The sequence below is a fragment of the Salvelinus alpinus genome, chromosome 1, assembly GCF_045679555.1.
Source record: "Salvelinus alpinus chromosome 1, SLU_Salpinus.1, whole genome shotgun sequence".
In the NCBI taxonomy this organism is placed as follows: Eukaryota; Metazoa; Chordata; class Actinopteri; order Salmoniformes; family Salmonidae; genus Salvelinus; species Salvelinus alpinus.
In genome coordinates, this window is record NC_092086.1 from 102093285 (window position 1) to 102110967 (window position 17683).

General features: G+C 43.2%; 1 protein-coding gene across 2 annotated transcripts; it reads left to right on the forward strand.

The window, feature by feature from the left end:
* Positions 1-446: 446 nt before the first annotated feature.
* LOC139537015 (sulfate anion transporter 1-like) lies at positions 447-17251 on the forward strand. Of its 2 annotated transcripts, none has more exons than XM_071337809.1 (3): positions 447-553; positions 13434-14075; positions 14566-17251. In XM_071337809.1, the coding sequence occupies exons 2-3, from the start codon at positions 13491-13493 to the stop codon at positions 16126-16128; spliced, it is 2148 nt and encodes a 715-aa protein (XP_071193910.1). In that variant the 5' UTR covers positions 447-553; positions 13434-13490; the 3' UTR covers positions 16129-17251. The 2 variants fall into 2 exon arrangements, with proteins under 2 accessions (XP_071193910.1, XP_071193916.1); XM_071337815.1 differs by lacking the exon at positions 447-553 and adding an exon at positions 11736-11950.
* Positions 17252-17683: the final 432 nt, after the last annotated feature.

Sequence of the window (17683 nt, forward strand, 5' to 3'; positions counted from 1 at the left end):
GAACTGGCATAAAAAAAAGTCCTCTCTGTTCAGGCAGTACTGCAAAAAGGACACAACAATAGAATAGAATAGAACACCTACATATTGTTGCTGAGGTAGGCTACACGGGGAGATAATAGAGCACTTGGCAGTGACACATTTTATAAAGTAACAGTGCTAGTGATGTGACAATGTCCTAGAGAAAGCATTATATATTTGGCAACCTATATAACACCTACAACACAGTTCATGAGCATTCTGTGTCTTCGAGAGAGACTGTTCATTCCTTCCACCTCCTCACACAGACTCTCAGTCCCATCAGTGAATGGATGCCTCAGTCTCCATGGTAACAACCCAGCCCACACACCCCATCCCCTGTCCCCTCCTCTCTTGCTCTGTGATTGGAGGATTAGATGAGTGGTGCCTGGATGAGAATGAGGCTGCTATTCCCATCATGCTTTGCTCCATCCGGTTGTACGGAATCAGGCCTGTGTGTGTGCGCACAGTGAAGATCTCAGAAGAGGAGGCATGGCTACTGTGTCCTCTCACAAGCCTCCACGTTCCTTATGTCAGGGTGAGTCTCCTCTCCTTGTTCACAATGTTGGCTCTGTCTCTGTGCAGCCACAGATGGACCCCTGCAGAGGGGTTTTGTAGCTAAAACAGATACATGTCTAGACTGAGAATGAATAGTACATCAGAGAACACCCCGACTCTGGTGTATTTACAGAGACAGAGCTTTAATCCTCTCAGATCTGTTACGTATAGTGCGCCTTCTACAGTATATACTTACACATTTACAAAACAAGGTATTGCCTTATTTATTTATGTGTTTTATAATAACGTCCTCATTTCAATATTAACATGTGACTTAATTAATCTGGATATAATGTTAAGGGTCATTGTACAACTTGTCTCTCGGCACAATAGTGCAAAGACCATGCGGCACATAAACAGTCTGTCTTGTGATGGAGTCATGCCATATCATAATGGAATTTCACATGCGATTTCAAGCTAGTTTATTAATTAATATTCGGTCCACATATAACATCACTGTCACGGCCTGACCATAGAGAGCCTTTTTATTCTCTATTTTGGTTAGGTCGGGGTGTGACTAGGGTGGGTAATCTAGGTTGTTTTATTTCTATGTTGGCCTGGTATGGTTCCCAATCAGAGGCAGCTGTTTAGCGTTGGGGATCATATTTAGGCAGCCATTTCCCCACAGTTTTTTTTGTGGGATCTTGTTTATGGGTAGTTGCCTGTGAGCACTCCATAGCTTCACGTGTCGTTTGCTCTTTATTGTTTTTGTGCGTTTCACGAATAAAAAGATGTGGAACCCATATCACGCTGCGCCTTGGTCCGAATGTTATTAAGACGATCGTGACAGTCACTGCAGGTCACAGATCGATTTCTGTGCCATAACATTGAGGACACTGGGATTTCACATGCGATCAATGGCTTGTCTCTAGTCTAAACAGACGGGTTGCCTCCCCCAATGTACCAATGTTCCTGCATGTTGCCTAGGTCTGGGATTCCGAGACTAATCAATGGCTTCATTTGCTAAATCTTAAAGGCCAAATGCAGCCCTTTTTATATCAATATCAAATAATGTCTTGGTAACAATTAATAACCTTATTGTAATAGTTTTCCATAACAATTGACAAAATATCTTGTGCCAATAGCAAAAACATGGCAATTTAACACTGTTACTTGGAGATAAGGAGTTTACCTCATATCTCAACACACACAGACATGTTTTTGGAAATAAATGTACTGTAGATAATGAAATATCCCCAGCTATTGTCTGGGAAACTCTTAAAGCATATATGAGAGTTCGTATCATGTCTTACTCTTCACATAAGAAAAAGAAGACCAATAAAGATTTAGAAATACTAGAACAGAAAATCCACAACCTAGAAGAAAGCACAGTTTAGATAGAAATGTTGACACCCTTCAACAGTTGAATACTTTGAAGCTTGAATATAACACAATAAACACCCGATCTGCAGAGATTGCTGCCATGGAATCCAAGCAACAATATGTTGAGCAAGGTGTAAATTGTCCTGGTGACCATTTGATTAATTGTTCAGCAGTCTTATGGCTTGGGGGTAGAAGCTGTTAAGGAGCCTTTTGGACCTAGACTTGGCGCTCCGGTACCGCTTGCTGTGCCATAGCTTAGAGAACAGTCTATGACTTGGGTGATTGGAGTCTTTGACAATTTTTTGGGCCTTCCTCTGACACTGCCTAGTATATAGGTCCTGGATGGCAGGAAGTTTGGCCCCAGTGATGTACTGGACCGTACGCACTACCCTCTGTAGCGCCTTGCGGTCAGATGTTGAGCAGTTGCCATACCAGGCGGTGATGCAACCGGTCAGGATGCTCTCGATGGTGCAGATGTAGAACTTTTTGAGGATCTGGGGACCCATGTCAAATCTTTTCAGTCTCCTGAGTGGGAAAAGGTGTTGTCGTGCCCTCTTCACGACTGTCTTGGTGTTTGGACCATGATAGTTTGTTGGTGATGTGGACACCAAGGAACTTGAAACTCTCAACCCGCTCCACTACAGCCCTGTCAATGTGAATGGGGGCGTGTTCGGCCATCCTTTTCCTATAGTCCACAATCAGCTCCTTTGTCTTGCTCACGTTGAGGGAGAGGTTGCTATCCTGGCACCACACTGCCAGGTCTCTGACCTACTCCCTATAGACCGTCTCATTGTTGTCGGTGATCAGGCTTACCACTGTTGTGTCGTCAGCAAACATAATGAGGGTGTTAGGGTCGTGCTTGGCCACGCAGTCATGGGTAAAAAGGGAGTACAGGAGGGCACTAAGCACGCACCCCTGAGGGGCCCCCATGTTGAGGATCATCGTGGCAGATGTGTTGTTGCCTGCCCTTACCACCTGGGGGTGACCCGTCAAGAAGTCCAAGATCCAGTTGCAGAGGGAGGTGTTTAGTCCCAGGGTCCTTAGCTTAGTGATGAGCTTTGTGTGCACTATGGTGTTGAAAGCTGAGCTGTAGTCAATGAACAGCATTCTCACATAGATGTTCCATTTGTCCAGGAGGGAAAGGGCAGTGTGGAGTGCGATTGAGATTGTGTCATCTGTGGATCTGTTGGGGCGGTATGCGAATTGGAGTGGGTCTAGGGTTTCCGGGAAGATGGTGTTGATGTGAGCCATGACTAGCCTTTCAAAGCAGTGCTACGGGGCGGTAGTCAATTAGGCAGATTACCTTCGCTTTCTTGGGCACAGGGACTATGGTGGTCTGCTTGAAACATGTAGGTATTTCAGACTCAGTCTGGGAGAGGTTGTCAATGAAGACACTTGCCAGTTGGTCCGCGCATGCTCTGAGTACACGTCCTGGTAATCCGTCTGGCCCCGCGGCCTTGTGAATGTTGACCTGTTTAAAGGTCTTGCTCACATCGGCTATGGAGAGCGTGATCCCACAGTCGTCCGGAACAGCTGGTGCTCTCATGCATGCTTCAGTATTGCTTGCCTCGAAGCGAGCATAAAAGCCATTTAGCTCGTTTGGTAGGCTTGTGTCACTAAGCAGCTCGCGGCTGGGTTTCCCTTGGTAGTCCGTAATAGTTTGCAAGCCCAGACCACATTCGACGAGCATCAGAGACGGTGTAGTAGGATTCAATCTTAGTCCTGTATTGACGCTTTGCTTGTTTGATGGTTCATCTGCGGGATTTCTTATAAGCATCCGGATTAGTGTCCTGCTCCTTGAAAGCGGCAGCTCTAGCCTTCAGTTCAGTGCGGATGTTGCCTGTGATCCATGGCTTCTGGTTGGGATATGTACGTACGGTCACCGTGGGGACAACGTCGTCGATGCACTTATTCCAGTCTGTGCTAGCAAAACAGTACTGTAGCGTAGCATCCGAGTCATCTAACCACTTCCGTATTGAGTGAGTCACTGGTACTTCCTGCTTTAGTTTTTGCTTGTAAGCAGGAATCAGGAGGATAGAATTATGGTTAGATTTGCCAAATGGAGGGCGAGAGAAAGCTTTGTATGCGACTCTGTGTGTGGAGTAAAGATGGTAAAGAGTTTTTTTTCCTCTGGTTGCTGGTAGAAATGAGATAAAACTGATTTTAGTTTGCCTGTTTTAAAGTCCCCAGCCACTAGGAGCACCGCTTCTGGATGAGCATTTTCTTGTTTGCTTATGACTTTATGCCGCTCGTTGAGTGCGGTCTTAGTGCCAGCATCAGTTTGTGGTGGGAAATAGACGGCTATGAAAATTATGAATGAAAACTCTCTTGGTAGATAGTGTGGTCTACAGCTTATCATGAGGTACTCTACCTCAGGCAAACAATTCCTGGTATTGATGGATTTCAAGTGGAATTTTTAAACACATTTTCATCCGATATTACTAAAGCCTATGTTACTGTACTTATGCTCACTGCAGCCCCCAGTCACTATGTTTGGAGGATCAAGGGTCCATTGTTATGCAGATGCTTCTGCAGAGTATTACTTTTGAATCTGGGTTACAAAATCATTGCTAAGGTATTGGCTTTTCGCATAGAAACAGTAATACAAAAGTGAATTCACTCAGATCAAACAGGGTTTATTCGGAACAGGATGTCTTCAGACAATCTCTGCCGATCTCTCCCTATTTCTATGTTAGGTAGGGTCAACATAATCAAAATTAATATATTACCAAGGTTTTATTTATTTTTTCCAGGCCTTGCCAGTTTCAATTCCATCCAAATTTTAAATTAAATAAATGGACTGCTCTCCAAAGACCTCTAGAGTCAAATTGACGGTTTTACCTTATAAAGATGGAGGTCTTGGACTACCTCATATGAAGATGTATTACTGGGCTGCACAACTGCGTTCACTTAATCAATGGACAGCAGACTATCCTTGTACATGGAGAAGTACCGAAGCCACAAATGTAATACTGTATGATCTAAAGCATATTTACTATTATGGGTCCAAGGCACTGAAGGAAAAAACAGACAATCCAATGACACTCAATTCCATTTATATTTGGGAAAATGTATATAAATTCATGAGGTGGAAAGAACCAATATCACCAAGCACCCCTATTTGGAATAACCCCACCTTCCCTCCAGCATTTAATGATAACACCCTTCAGTCCTGGTTCCAAAGTGGCATCATTAATTTTGAACATGTGTACTATGATGGATCTCTATTGTCATTCATTCAATTACAAGAAAGATTTGGATTGTCCAAGGCCGATTTCTTTAAGTTCTTACAACTCAGAAATCTTATTTGTATTTATATTTGTACTTATTAGGTATTCCCATTCTTCCTGGGGTCCAAACATATTAAAACACTTACATTACATATAAAACAAACAGTACATCATATAAACATCATTACACTACTACATACACTACCGGTCAAAAGTTTGGACACACCTACTCATTCAAAGGTTTTTCTTTATTTTTACTATTTTATATCTTGTAGAATAATAGTGAAGACATCAAAACTATGAAATAAAACATATGGAAACATGTAGTAACCAAAAAAGTGTTAAACAAATCAAAAAAGATTTTATATTTGAGATTCTTCAAATAGCCACACTTTGCCTTGATGACACAATCTTGGCATTCTCTCAAACATCTTCATGAGGTAGTCACCTGGAATGCATTTCAATTAACAGGTGTGCCTTGTTAAAAGTTCATTTGTGGAATTTCTTTCCTTCTTAATGCGTTTGAGCCAATCAGTTGTGTTGTGACAAGGTAGGATGGTATAAAGAAGACAGCCTTATTAAGTAAAAGACCAAGTACACATTATGGCAAGAACAGCTCAAATAAGCAAAGAGAAACAACAGTCCATCATTACTTTAAGACATAAAGGTCAGTCAATACGGAACATTTCAAGAACTTTGGAAAGTTTCTTCAAGTGCAGTCGCAAAAACCATCAGGCGCTATGATGAAACTGGCTCTCATGAGGACCGCCACAGGAATGGAAGACCCAGAGTTACCTCTGCTGCAGAGGATAAGTTCATTAGAGTTACCAGCCTCAGAATTCGCAGCCCAAATAAATGCTTCACAGAGTTCAAGTAACAGACACATCTCAACATCAACTGTTCAGAGGAGACCATGTGAGTCAGGCCTTCATGGTCGAATTGCTTTAAAGAAGCCACAACTAAAAGACACCAATAAGAAGAAGAGACTTGCTTTGGCCAAGAAACACAAGCAATGGACATTAGACCGGTGGAAATGTGTCCTTTAGTCTGGAGTCTAAATTGGAGATTTTTGGTTCCAACCGCCGTGTTTTTGTGAGACGCGGTGTGGGTGAACGGATGATCTCCGCATGTGTATTTCCCACCGTAAAGCATGGAGGAGGAGGTGTTATGGTGTGGGGGTGCTTTTCTGGTGACACTGTCTGTGATTTATTTAGAATTCAAGGCACACTTAACCAGCATGGCTACCACAGCATTCTGCAGCGATACGCCATCCCATCTGGTTTGGGCTTAGAGGGACTATCATTTGTTTCTCAACAGGACAATGACCCAACACACCTCCAGGCTGTGTAAGGGCTATTTTACCAAGAAGGAGAGTGTTGGAGTGCTGCATCAGATGACCTGGCCTCCACAATCCCCCGACCTCAACCAAACTGAGATGGTTTGGGATGAGGCTTAGGAAGGCCACCAAAAAGTCTGAAATTTCCATCCCAAATTACAACATTTTCCGTCAAGACAGAACTGCTAAAGGGGGCGGAATTACAATCTACTGTAGAGATAGCCTACAGAGTTCTGTCATACTATCCAGGTCTATGCCCACACAGTTCGAGCTTCTACTTTTAAAGATCCATCTCTCTAGAAATAAGTCCCTTACTGTTGTCGCTTGTTATAGACCCCCCTCAGCTCCCAGCTGTACCCTAGACACCATATGTGAATTGATTGCCCCACATCTATCGTCAGAGTTCGCACTGCTAGGTGACCTAAATTGGGATATGCTTAACACCCCGGCCGTCCTACTATCTAAGCTAGATGCCCTCAATCTCACAAAAATTATCAAGGAACCTACCAGGTACAACCCCAAATCCGTAAACATGGGCACCCTCATAGATATCATCCTGACTAACTTGCCCTCTAAATACACCTCTGCTGTTTTCAACCAGGATCTCAGCGATCACTGCTTCATTGCCTGCGTTCGATATGGGTTCGCGGTCAAACGACCACCCCTCATCACTGTCAAACGCTCCCTAAAACACTTCTGCGAGCAGGCCCTTCTAATCGACCTGGCCCGGGTATTGTGGAAGGATATTGACCTCATCCCGTCAGTAGAGGATGCCTGGTTGTTCTTTAAAAGTGCTTTCCTCACCATCTTAAATAAACATGCCCCTTTAAAAAAAATTGAACTAAGAACAGATATAGCCCTTGGTTCACTCCAGACTTGACTGCCCTTGACCAGCACAAAAACACCCTGACGCCGTAAAGTCCATGGAGAATAAGAGTACCTCCTCCCAGCTGCCCACTGCACTGAGACTAGGAAACACTGTCACCACTGATAAATCCACGATAATCGAGAATTTCAATAAGCATTCCTCTACGGCTGGCCATGCTTTCCACCTGGCTACCCCAACCCCGACCAACAGCTCTGCACCCCCCGCAACAACTATCCCCCCCCCCCCCCCCACACTTCTTCTTCACCCAAATCCAGACAGCTGATGTCCTGAAAGAGCTGAAAAATCTGGATCCCTACAAATCAGCTGGGTTAGACAATCTGGACCCTCTCTTCCTAAAATTATCCGCCGCCATTGTTGCAGCCCCTATTACTAGTCTGTTCAACCTCTCTTTCGTATCATCTGAGATTCCTAAAGATTGGAAAGCGGCCACGGTCATCCCCCTCTTCAAAGGGGGAGACACTCTAGACCCAAACTGTTACAGACCTATATCCATCCTGCCCTGCCTTTCTAAAGTCTTTGAAAGCCAAGTTAACAAAGATGACCGACCATTTCGAATCCCACCATACCTTCTCCGCTATGCAATCTGGTTTCCGAGCTGGTCACAGGTGCACCTCAGCCACGCTCAGGGTCCGAAACGATATCATATCCGCCATCAATAAAAGACAGTACTGTGCAGCCGCCTTCTTCGACCTAGCCCAGGCTTTCGACTCTGTCAATCACGGTATTCTAATCGGCAGACTCAACAGCCTTGGTTTCTCTAATGACTGCCTTGCCTGGTTAACTAACTACTTCCCAGATAGAGTTCAGAGTGTCAAATCGGAGGGCCTGTTGTCCGGACCCCTGGCAGTCTCTATGGGGGTGCCAAAGGGTTCAATTCTCGGGCTGACTCTTTTCTCTGTATATATCAATGATCTCGCTCTTGCTGCCGGGTGATTGTTTTATCCACCTCTATACAGATGACACCATTCTGTATACATCTGGCCCTTCTTTGGAAACTGTGTTAACAAACTTCCAAACGAGCTTCAACGCCATACAACACTCCTTCCGTGGCCTCCAACTGCTCTTAAATGCTAGTAAAACTAAATGCATGCTCTTCAACCGATCGCTGCCCGCACCCGCCCGCCCGACTAGCATCACTACTCTGGACGGTTCTGACTTAGAATATGTGGACAACTATAAATACCTAGGTGTCTGGCTAGATTGTAAACTCTCCTTCCAGGTTCACATTAAGCATCTCCAATCCAAAGTTAAATCTAGAATTTGCTTCCTTTTTCGCAACAAAGCCTCCTTCACTCATGCTGCCAAACATACCCTCGTAAAAACTGACCATCCTACCGATCCTTGACTTCGGCGATGTCATTTACAAAATAGCCTCCAACACTCTACTCAGCAAATTGGATGCAGTCTATCACAGTGCCATCCGTTTTGTTACCAAAGCCCCATATTCTACCCACCACTGCAACCTGTATGCTCTCGTTGGCTGGTCCTCGCTACATATTCGTCGCCAAACCCACTGGCTCCAGGTCATCTACAAGTCTTTGCTAGATAAAGCTCCACCTTATCTCAGCTCACTGGTCACAATAGCATCACCCACCCGTAGCACGCGCTCCAGTAGGTATATTTCACTTGTCATCCCCAAAGCCAACACCTCCTTTGGCCGCCTTTCCTTCCAGTTCTCTGTTGCCAATGACTGGAACGAATTGAAAAAATCACTGAAGTTGGAGACTTATATCTCCCTCACTAACTTTAAATGTCAGCTGTCAGAGCAGCTTACCGATCGCTGCAGCTGTACACAGCCCATATGTAAATAGCCCATTCAACCAACTACCTACCTCATCCCCATATTTGTTTTTGTTTTTCTGCTCTTTTGCACACCAGTATTTCTACTTGCACATCCTCATCTGCACATATATCACTCCAGTGTAGATTGCTAAATTGTAATTACTTTGCCACTATTGGCCTATTTATTGCCTTACCTCCTTACTTCATTTGCACACACAGTATACAATATACAATTTTTCTATTGTGTTATTGACTGTACGCTTGTTTATCCCATATATAACTCGGTGTTGTTTTTGTCGCACTGCTTTGCTTTATCTTGGCCAGGTCGCAGTTGTAAATGAGAACTTGTTCTCAACTGGCCTACCTGGTTAAATAAAGGGGAAATACATTTTTTTTAAGTCGGACCGCAGAGTGAAGGAAAAGCAGCCAACAAGTGCTCAGCATGTCTGGGAACTCCTTCAAGACTGTTGGAAAAGCATTCCAGGTGAAACTGGTTGAGAGAATGTCAAGAGTGTGCAAAGCTGTCATCAAGGCAAAGGGTGGCTATTTGAAGAATCTCAAATCTCAAATATATTTTGATTTGTTTAACACTTTTTTGGTTACTATATGATTCCATATGTGTTATTTCATAGTTTTGATGTCTTCACTATTATTCTACAATGTAGAAAATAGTACAAATAAAGAAAAACCCTTGAATGAGTAGGTGTTCTAAAATGTTTGACCGGTAGTGTATCTACAATACAAAATGTTTGATACCACCATACAACAATATCACAATGTGTGCATATGCATGTGTCTGTACCTTTGTGTGTGTTACTTCATTGTTCCATAAGGTGTATTTTTACCAGTTTTTTAAATCTGATTCTACTGCTTGGATCAGTTACCTTATGTGGAATAGAGTTCCATGTAGTCATGGCTCTATGTAGTACTGTGCGCCTCCCATAGTCCGTTCTGGATTTGGGTGCTGTGAAGAGACCTCTCGTGGCATGTCTTGAGGGGTATGCATGGGTGTCCGAGCTGTGTGCAAGTATTTTATACAGACAGCTCGGTACATTCAGCTTGTCAACACCTCTTAAAAAAACAAGTATTCAATTGCTTCAACGGAATCTGGATGAACCTAAGGCATCTTACATAGAAAAAATACTGAAAGAAGTTGATTGCCAAGTTATATCAAGGGTTGTTTGAAACTCTACCTGGTGGTTCAGAACCTAAAAGGAAAAAATGGGAAACAGATCTAAAGGAAGAAATTGGGGGGAACCATTGGTCACAGATATGGAATTGCTGGAGAGAAAAAAATTGAGCCATCAATTGGAAAGCCTCATATCCACCCTCAATAACAAACTAGAGGACTGAACTATCTAGCTACATCCCATTAGACATTACAAAATCAAACATAAACCAGACACATTTGAGTGTTTTCTATAGTGGCCGTTCCGTTGAGGTTTTTTGTGTTGTGTTATACAAGATGTGTTGTATGTAATAATAAAACATTTAAATAAAAACAACATCGACAAAAATAGCTTTTTGCTAAAAAAATATTCCGCAATAAAGGATTTTGCTAGGACTGTCTGGGAGTAGTCTGAGTTGGAAGGGGAAAACTGAAAACTAGCTGTTATTGGCAAAGAGGTTAGGAACTCTCTTTGTTTTTGGTCTATTAACTAATTTACCTCCTGGTGATGTCACCAGGCAAGCCGAAACTCCCACCCATGCAAACCTGCTGATTAGAAGGTCCTGTGTAGATTTTATTTTCAACCAGCAACTATCAGGAAATAACACTGATCAAATTTGTTCACACTTTTACAGCATTAGTTTCCTCAGCTGTTGTACAATATGATACAAAACAAAGGAACAACTGAATTTTGACTGCACTGGGCCTTTAAGTCTTTGACATAGCTAGAAACCAGAAACACAACACATATTTTAGTAGTCCATCAATGATGACTAATATGCAAAGCAGAAGTAAAAAATAATGTATGTGAACACAAACCTTACTAAGCGCACCTTTCTGATTCAGTGGGGTTGGGTTAAATGCGGAAGACACATTTCAGTTGAAGGCATTCAGTTGTGCAACTGACTAGGTATCCCCCTTTCCCTTTCCCTAGGCTTCTGGAAACAGGACATTCTGTCTAATTAAAAAAAGTCTGGTTCTGAAAAGCATGTGCATTTGTTTTTTCATTTCCATATTTGTCACATATATTATGTAAATGAAAGCAATACATTGATAAACTGAGAGGGGATCAGTAATCTGGTGTCCAGTCAATAGTGAATGAAGCCCCTATCTGTTGTAAGGCAACCATACCAGGCGACGTTATCAACTGGAACTATGTGAACAGTTTGGCTTTTGCAATTTGTGACTCTTCTTCAACTTCAGTTGTACAACCAGATCCCAGGTTAGGTCTGAATAGTAACACTGTGGAAGATAAGCCACTCCAGCCAGTAAACAATTGACTGATGTTACCCTATTGCCCAGATCTTGACTCGATGAGACAGTGCCCCCCCCCCCCCCATGATAATGATCAGTGTCAGGCCAAGGGTTGCCCTTATCTTTATTCTCATCCAACATACATTTGCCACAGAAACCGGTTTGTCAGTCTCCTCGGGGGAAGCTAGCGAGGTGCATGTATGACACTGCCAGAGAGACAGGGGACACAAAAGTAGAGAGAGAAAGAGCGAGCGTGTGACACGTTGGTTGTAAGTGTGAGGGACAGTACAGATAGCGGTGATTATTTTCAGGTATACCTGAAGATACATGTACCTGACTATAAAACTAAGACACCCAGTTTGCATTCCTCTTTGGGTTGGCAGAACACAGTGTGGGTGAGTTATTGTTTTACCTCAGCCTGAACGGTTCTAGAATAACAAGTAGCCTAACTTTGTAACCTTTGTAACCTGCCATATCATGCATTTAGATGTTTTAATACAGGTATAGAATATCATTTAGAGAGAGTGTTAAAAATAGTGTTCAAATAGTGTTCAAATCTGGAGTGTCTACCAATTAGATTTTTTACCTAAAATGTCTCTTACTATTTGAGTCCCCTTGGTGCAGTTATTGCTGTACATGGGGGGTGGGTGTTGACTTCGGCACACAAAGTAAAAGCAGGAATCAAAACCCATTAGACAGTTGTAATGAGGTTAGGATGAGACACAATGATGACTTGATCTTCTGTGTACTGCTACTGTAAGGGATTATCATCCTAGTTATCATATACTGCATCGTTTAGTGCTTCTGAAGACATGATGAGACATGATCGGCTCTATGGTGAATGTCTGTATTACCCATTCATCTCAATCTAGGGATGTTCAGACTGTCCACAGATGGAAATGGAGTCGTTTTTTGTTTTTTTCACTGATATCATTAGAGGCATGCTTTGATACTTTCTGGTTAGGTCCCATTTAAGATATATTGGAGTTTAATATGATAATAATAATTATTGTAATTGTAACATATTTGTAACATATTTTATTTTGAACCCTTTTCAAGACACCCAGTCACTTTACATACACAAGCTAATCAGCAGGATAAAAAGTAATACAATCACACATTAAAATAAGCAAATACAAAAGTACATACAGTGCCGTGAAAAGGTATTTGTCCCCTTTCAGATTTTCTATATTTTTGCATATTTTTTACACTGAACGTTATCACACATAAAGGACAATGTCAGGCCATCCGTCAGTGAGCTGAAACTAAAGCGCAGCTGGGTCATGCTGCAAGACAATGATCCAAAACACACAAGCTAGACTACATCAGAATGGCTGAAAAGCAACACATTTAAAGTTTTGGAATGGCCTAGTCAAAGTCCAGAAAATCAGAAAGGGGAAAAATACTTATTCATGGCACTGTATATGGACTGTCAATACATTGTCTGTGTTTGTCTTTGGATTGAGGGGCAATCTGAGATGGGTTGACAGATATGGTCCTTGAGTAAGTTTTTCCATTGTCACTGTGCTGAACATCGCTGTGCAATATTGAACTGGATGTGGGAGCACATCAACACCAGGCTCTATGAGGATAGTCTAACTTATCTCTCATATATTATGACACGTTTATTGCTTTTCAATGTATTCATGTTATCCATACAGTAAAGCTATTTTCACTAAATCACTTACAATCTCATCGGTCTACACTACCCATCAAAGTTTAACTAGCAGACTATGTGAGTGATGTAACACCCCTTGAATTCAAATGCTAGCTTGGAAGTTGCTGTGTTTAATCATTGTTTCCTTTCAAGGAGGAAACACTATCTAATGATCAAATAGTGTCATGATGAGTGAAGGTTCTCTGTCTGATTCATTCCAGGAGCACGGCTAAGCACCACACCAAGACCACCACCACAGCCTACCACTTCCAGAGGCCATGGAGGAAGCCAAGGTCACAGAAGTTCCCCACCTGGAGCGGAGGGTCAGGAAGCGGAAAGAGCCCATGGCCATCCTGAAGACCAAGCTGAGCCGTAGCCTGTCCTGCTCCATGCCCAGGGTCAAGACTACCCTGACTGGGTTATTCCCTGTGGTGCTCTGGCTGCCCAAGTACAAGCTGAAAGAGTATATCTGGGGTGATCTAATGTCGGGCCTCGTCATAGGCATCATCCTGGTCCCTCAGGCCATCGCCTACTGTCTGCTGGCCGGAGTAGACCCCATCTATGGCCTCTACACTTCCTTCTTCGCCAACATCATCTACTTCTTCATGGGGACCTCCAGGCACGTGTCTGTGGGCATATTCAGTCTGATGAGCCTTATGGTGGGCCAAGTGGTGGACAGAGAGGTGTATATGGCAGGGTTCGATTTGGATGACACCAAAGCAGATGGAATCTTGAATGTGACAGTTGACTCAGACAGCTCAGCAGTCAACCTGACCATGGGGGCCTTCGGCATGGAATGTGGGAAAGAATGTTATGCCATCAGTATCGCAGCAGCCATGACGTTTTTGGTTGGGATTTACCAGGTACATTTTCAATTAAAACACTCTGATTCATCACTCTCAAAACTGCTTTGAAGATTTTGTGAAACAGATGTAACAATTACTCCTGAAAGTATTTTACTTGATTAAACACTGATGTCATAAACATCGTAGATCACCTACAGATGTAGGATCTTAATATGAACCATAATTCTACAGCAGAAAATAAATCCTGCAGCAACAGGAAATTATATAGATTATAATTAATGGGAATGTATTGTAGGGGTTGATACATTTTTCATTAGGGCAAATCAAGTCTGACATTTTTAAGTGGAAATTACGAACTTTAGAAGCCTTTTTAAGCCTTGAATACGCTACAAGTTTGCATTTCCTGCTGTACAGGAAAGTTCTCACCAATAAAAGAGTGATCAAATGAAGATCCTACATCTGTACATCAAAGATGACTGTGCTGAATATATTGACCTTCAGAATAGATTAAATGAACTATCTGATAAAAATGGTTGTCTCCTTCCAGGTATTGATGGCTGTGTTCAGACTGGGCTTTGTCTCCGTTTATCTCTCTGCTCCCATGCTGGACGGCTTCGCCACTGGCGCCTCGTTCACCATCCTCACCGTCCAAGCCAAGTACCTCCTGGGGCTCAAGATCCCTCGCCACCAGGGCTACGGAACAGTGGTGGTCACCTGGATCAACATCTTAAGCAACATCCAGAATACCAACTACTGTGACCTGATCACCAGTGCCATCTGCATCTCCGTCCTGGTGGCGGGGAAGGAGCTCCAAGAGCGTTACAAGGACCGTCTTAAGATCCCCCTGCCCACAGAGCTGGTGGTGGTGGCGATCGCTACACTGGCGTCCCACTTTGGAGACTTTCATAGACGGTACGACTCCAATGTCTCTGGGGCTATCCCCACAGGCTTCATCCCCCCTAAGGTGCCCAGTTTTGGGTTGATGCCCCGGGTGGCCTTCGACGCCATGCCACTGGCTGTGATCAGCTTTGCCTTCACGGTTTCCCTCTCTGAGATGTTTGCCAAGAAGAACGGCTACACCGTTCGCCCCAACCAGGAGATGATGGCCATTGCTTTCTGTAACATCATCCCTTCTTTCTTCCACTGTTTTACCACCAGCGCTGCCCTGGCTAAGACTATGGTGAAAGACTCCACGGGCTGCCAGACTCAGGTCTCCAGCATTGTGAGTGCCTTCGTCGTTCTCCTGGTCCTACTCTTCTTTGCCCCCCTCTTTTACTCCCTCCAGAAGTGCGTCCTGGCCTGTATCATCATCGTCAGCCTGAGGGGCGCTCTCCGTAAGTTCAGAGACGTGCCCAGTAAGTGGCGCGTCAGTAAGATGGACGCTATTGTCTGGATGGTGACGATGAGTGCCTCAGCTCTGATCAGTGTGGAGATGGGGCTGGTGGTTGGGGTCGTTTTCTCTATGCTCTGTATCATCGTCCAGACCCAGAAGCCCAAGGTTTCTCTGCTGGGACAGATCCATGACACTGCCCACTACGAGGACATGGAGGAGTATGAAAACCTCATGTCTCTCCCTAAAGTAAAGATCTTCCGCTTCCAGGCCCCGCTGTACTATGCAAACAAGGACTTCTTCCTGAAGTCTCTGTACAAAGCCGTGGGCTTGGCACCCTTCCTGGAGATGACCAGGAGGAGGAAAGCAGAGAAAAAAGCGGGAACACTGGCAGAGAAGGAGGCTGTGAGAGCCGACAAGACTAATGGAGAGGTAAAGGTAGGGCTGGGGTCCAGAGAACTTGACTTACATACGATCATCCTAGACTGCTCTGCCATGCCCTTCATAGACTCAACAGGGATGCAAACCTTCAAAGGGATCCTTAAAGACTATAAGGAGGTGTGTGTCACGGTGCTGCTAGCGAGCTGTAACACCACGGTCATAGATTCTCTCAGACAAGGCTCTTTCTTTGGGAAGGCTGACAAAGACATGGAAAACTTGTCATTTTATACTGTACATGCTGCAGTTCGATTTGCCAATGACAGGGCAGCTTCTACATCAGAGCTCTCCAACCCTGTTCCTCGAGAGCTACCGTCCTGTAGGTTCTCGATCCAACCCTAATCTAGCACAGTTTTTAGTTGATAAACTGAGTCAAGTTAGTTAAAACTGGGGTTGGAGTAAAAACCTACAGGAGGCTAGCTCTCCAGGAACAGAGTTGTTGAACCCCGATCTACATCCATTGGTGACGCACAGAAGGTTGGTGGCACCTTCATTGGGGAGGACAGGCTCGTGGTAATGGCTGGAGCGGAATCAGTGAAATGCTACCAAATACATCAAACACATGGTTTCCATGTATTTGATGCCATTCCATTGGTTGCGTTCCGGGCATTATTATGAGCCGTCCTTCCCTCCGCAGCCTCCACTGGACCAGAGCCATATATATCCAAATAAATGGAAATGGAAATAAATGGCTCTGGTGTAGACTGAGACAGAAGAACAAGGGTTTTTTATATGAGGGAGAATGAGTAGTTGAAGAGTTAAATAATGTATGTATGCAAGATTATGAAAGATAAAGTGAGCAAACAGCATCACTGGTAATTTTGCTCCTCACTTAGAGGCATCAATACATAATTTTTTACATTTTAATAGATGAATATGCTGATTAAGAATCCTCAAATGGAATAATGCCAAAAGGGAAGTGTTTGGAGGGAGATTTTACTTGACTCCTCAATCAATACATAACCTACAGCTACAGTTAACATTATAGGAACCTATTGAACTTTTCAACAACAAAATATTCCCTTAATGTTATACTTGAATTATAAGACAAGCAAGCTTTTGTACAGTGATGACCATGTGTTAGTGATACTGTTAATGCGCTGGATGTTTTAGAGGGGATTTATGATTGACCATCCAATTAATAATCAAGGGAGTATCAATCTATTTTATGTTACATTTTGAGTTTGACCAGGACAGATTCACCGTAACATAGTACATTTCGACTTCACAATTTATTTTCTAAAACACAACCTATGGTTACTAATCCAATATGTTACCTCAAGATTTAGAATATTAGTTGACTTTTCAGATAAATTTTGGAAGTTTGGAATTTCATCAAATAATTAAATTCCCATTTAATATTTCTTAAAATCTGTACATTTGAGTTAACAAAAGAAACACTAATTTTGTATATTTATACAGTATCTGGAAATCCATGGTTTAATAAACTATTAATTTAAATGACTAATGATTTTGAAACTGTGAAGTTATAATGAATGCCATTTTCAGCACGCAGTGTGTCAATTATTAACTGCCAAAATAACATGGAGCATTGGGCAACACTTTGTCTGTGCTCAGCCATATACAGCCTAGGCCCACTACTTTGTTTGATCAATTCATAATTTGTTCCATCGGTATGACATAGATAATTGTACATTTTTTCAATTTTTATTTAGCATAGTCAAGTCAGTTAAGAACAAATTGTTATTTACAATGACGGCCTACCCCGGCCAAACCCTAACCCGGACGACGCTGAGCAAATTGTGCCGCGCCCCATGGGACTCCCAATCACCGCCGGTGTGATGTGATGCCTCTAGCACTGAGATGCAGTACCTTAGACCGATGCGCCACTTGGAGGCCCCCAAGTGGCATGTATTATGGTGACTTTTCCTATTGC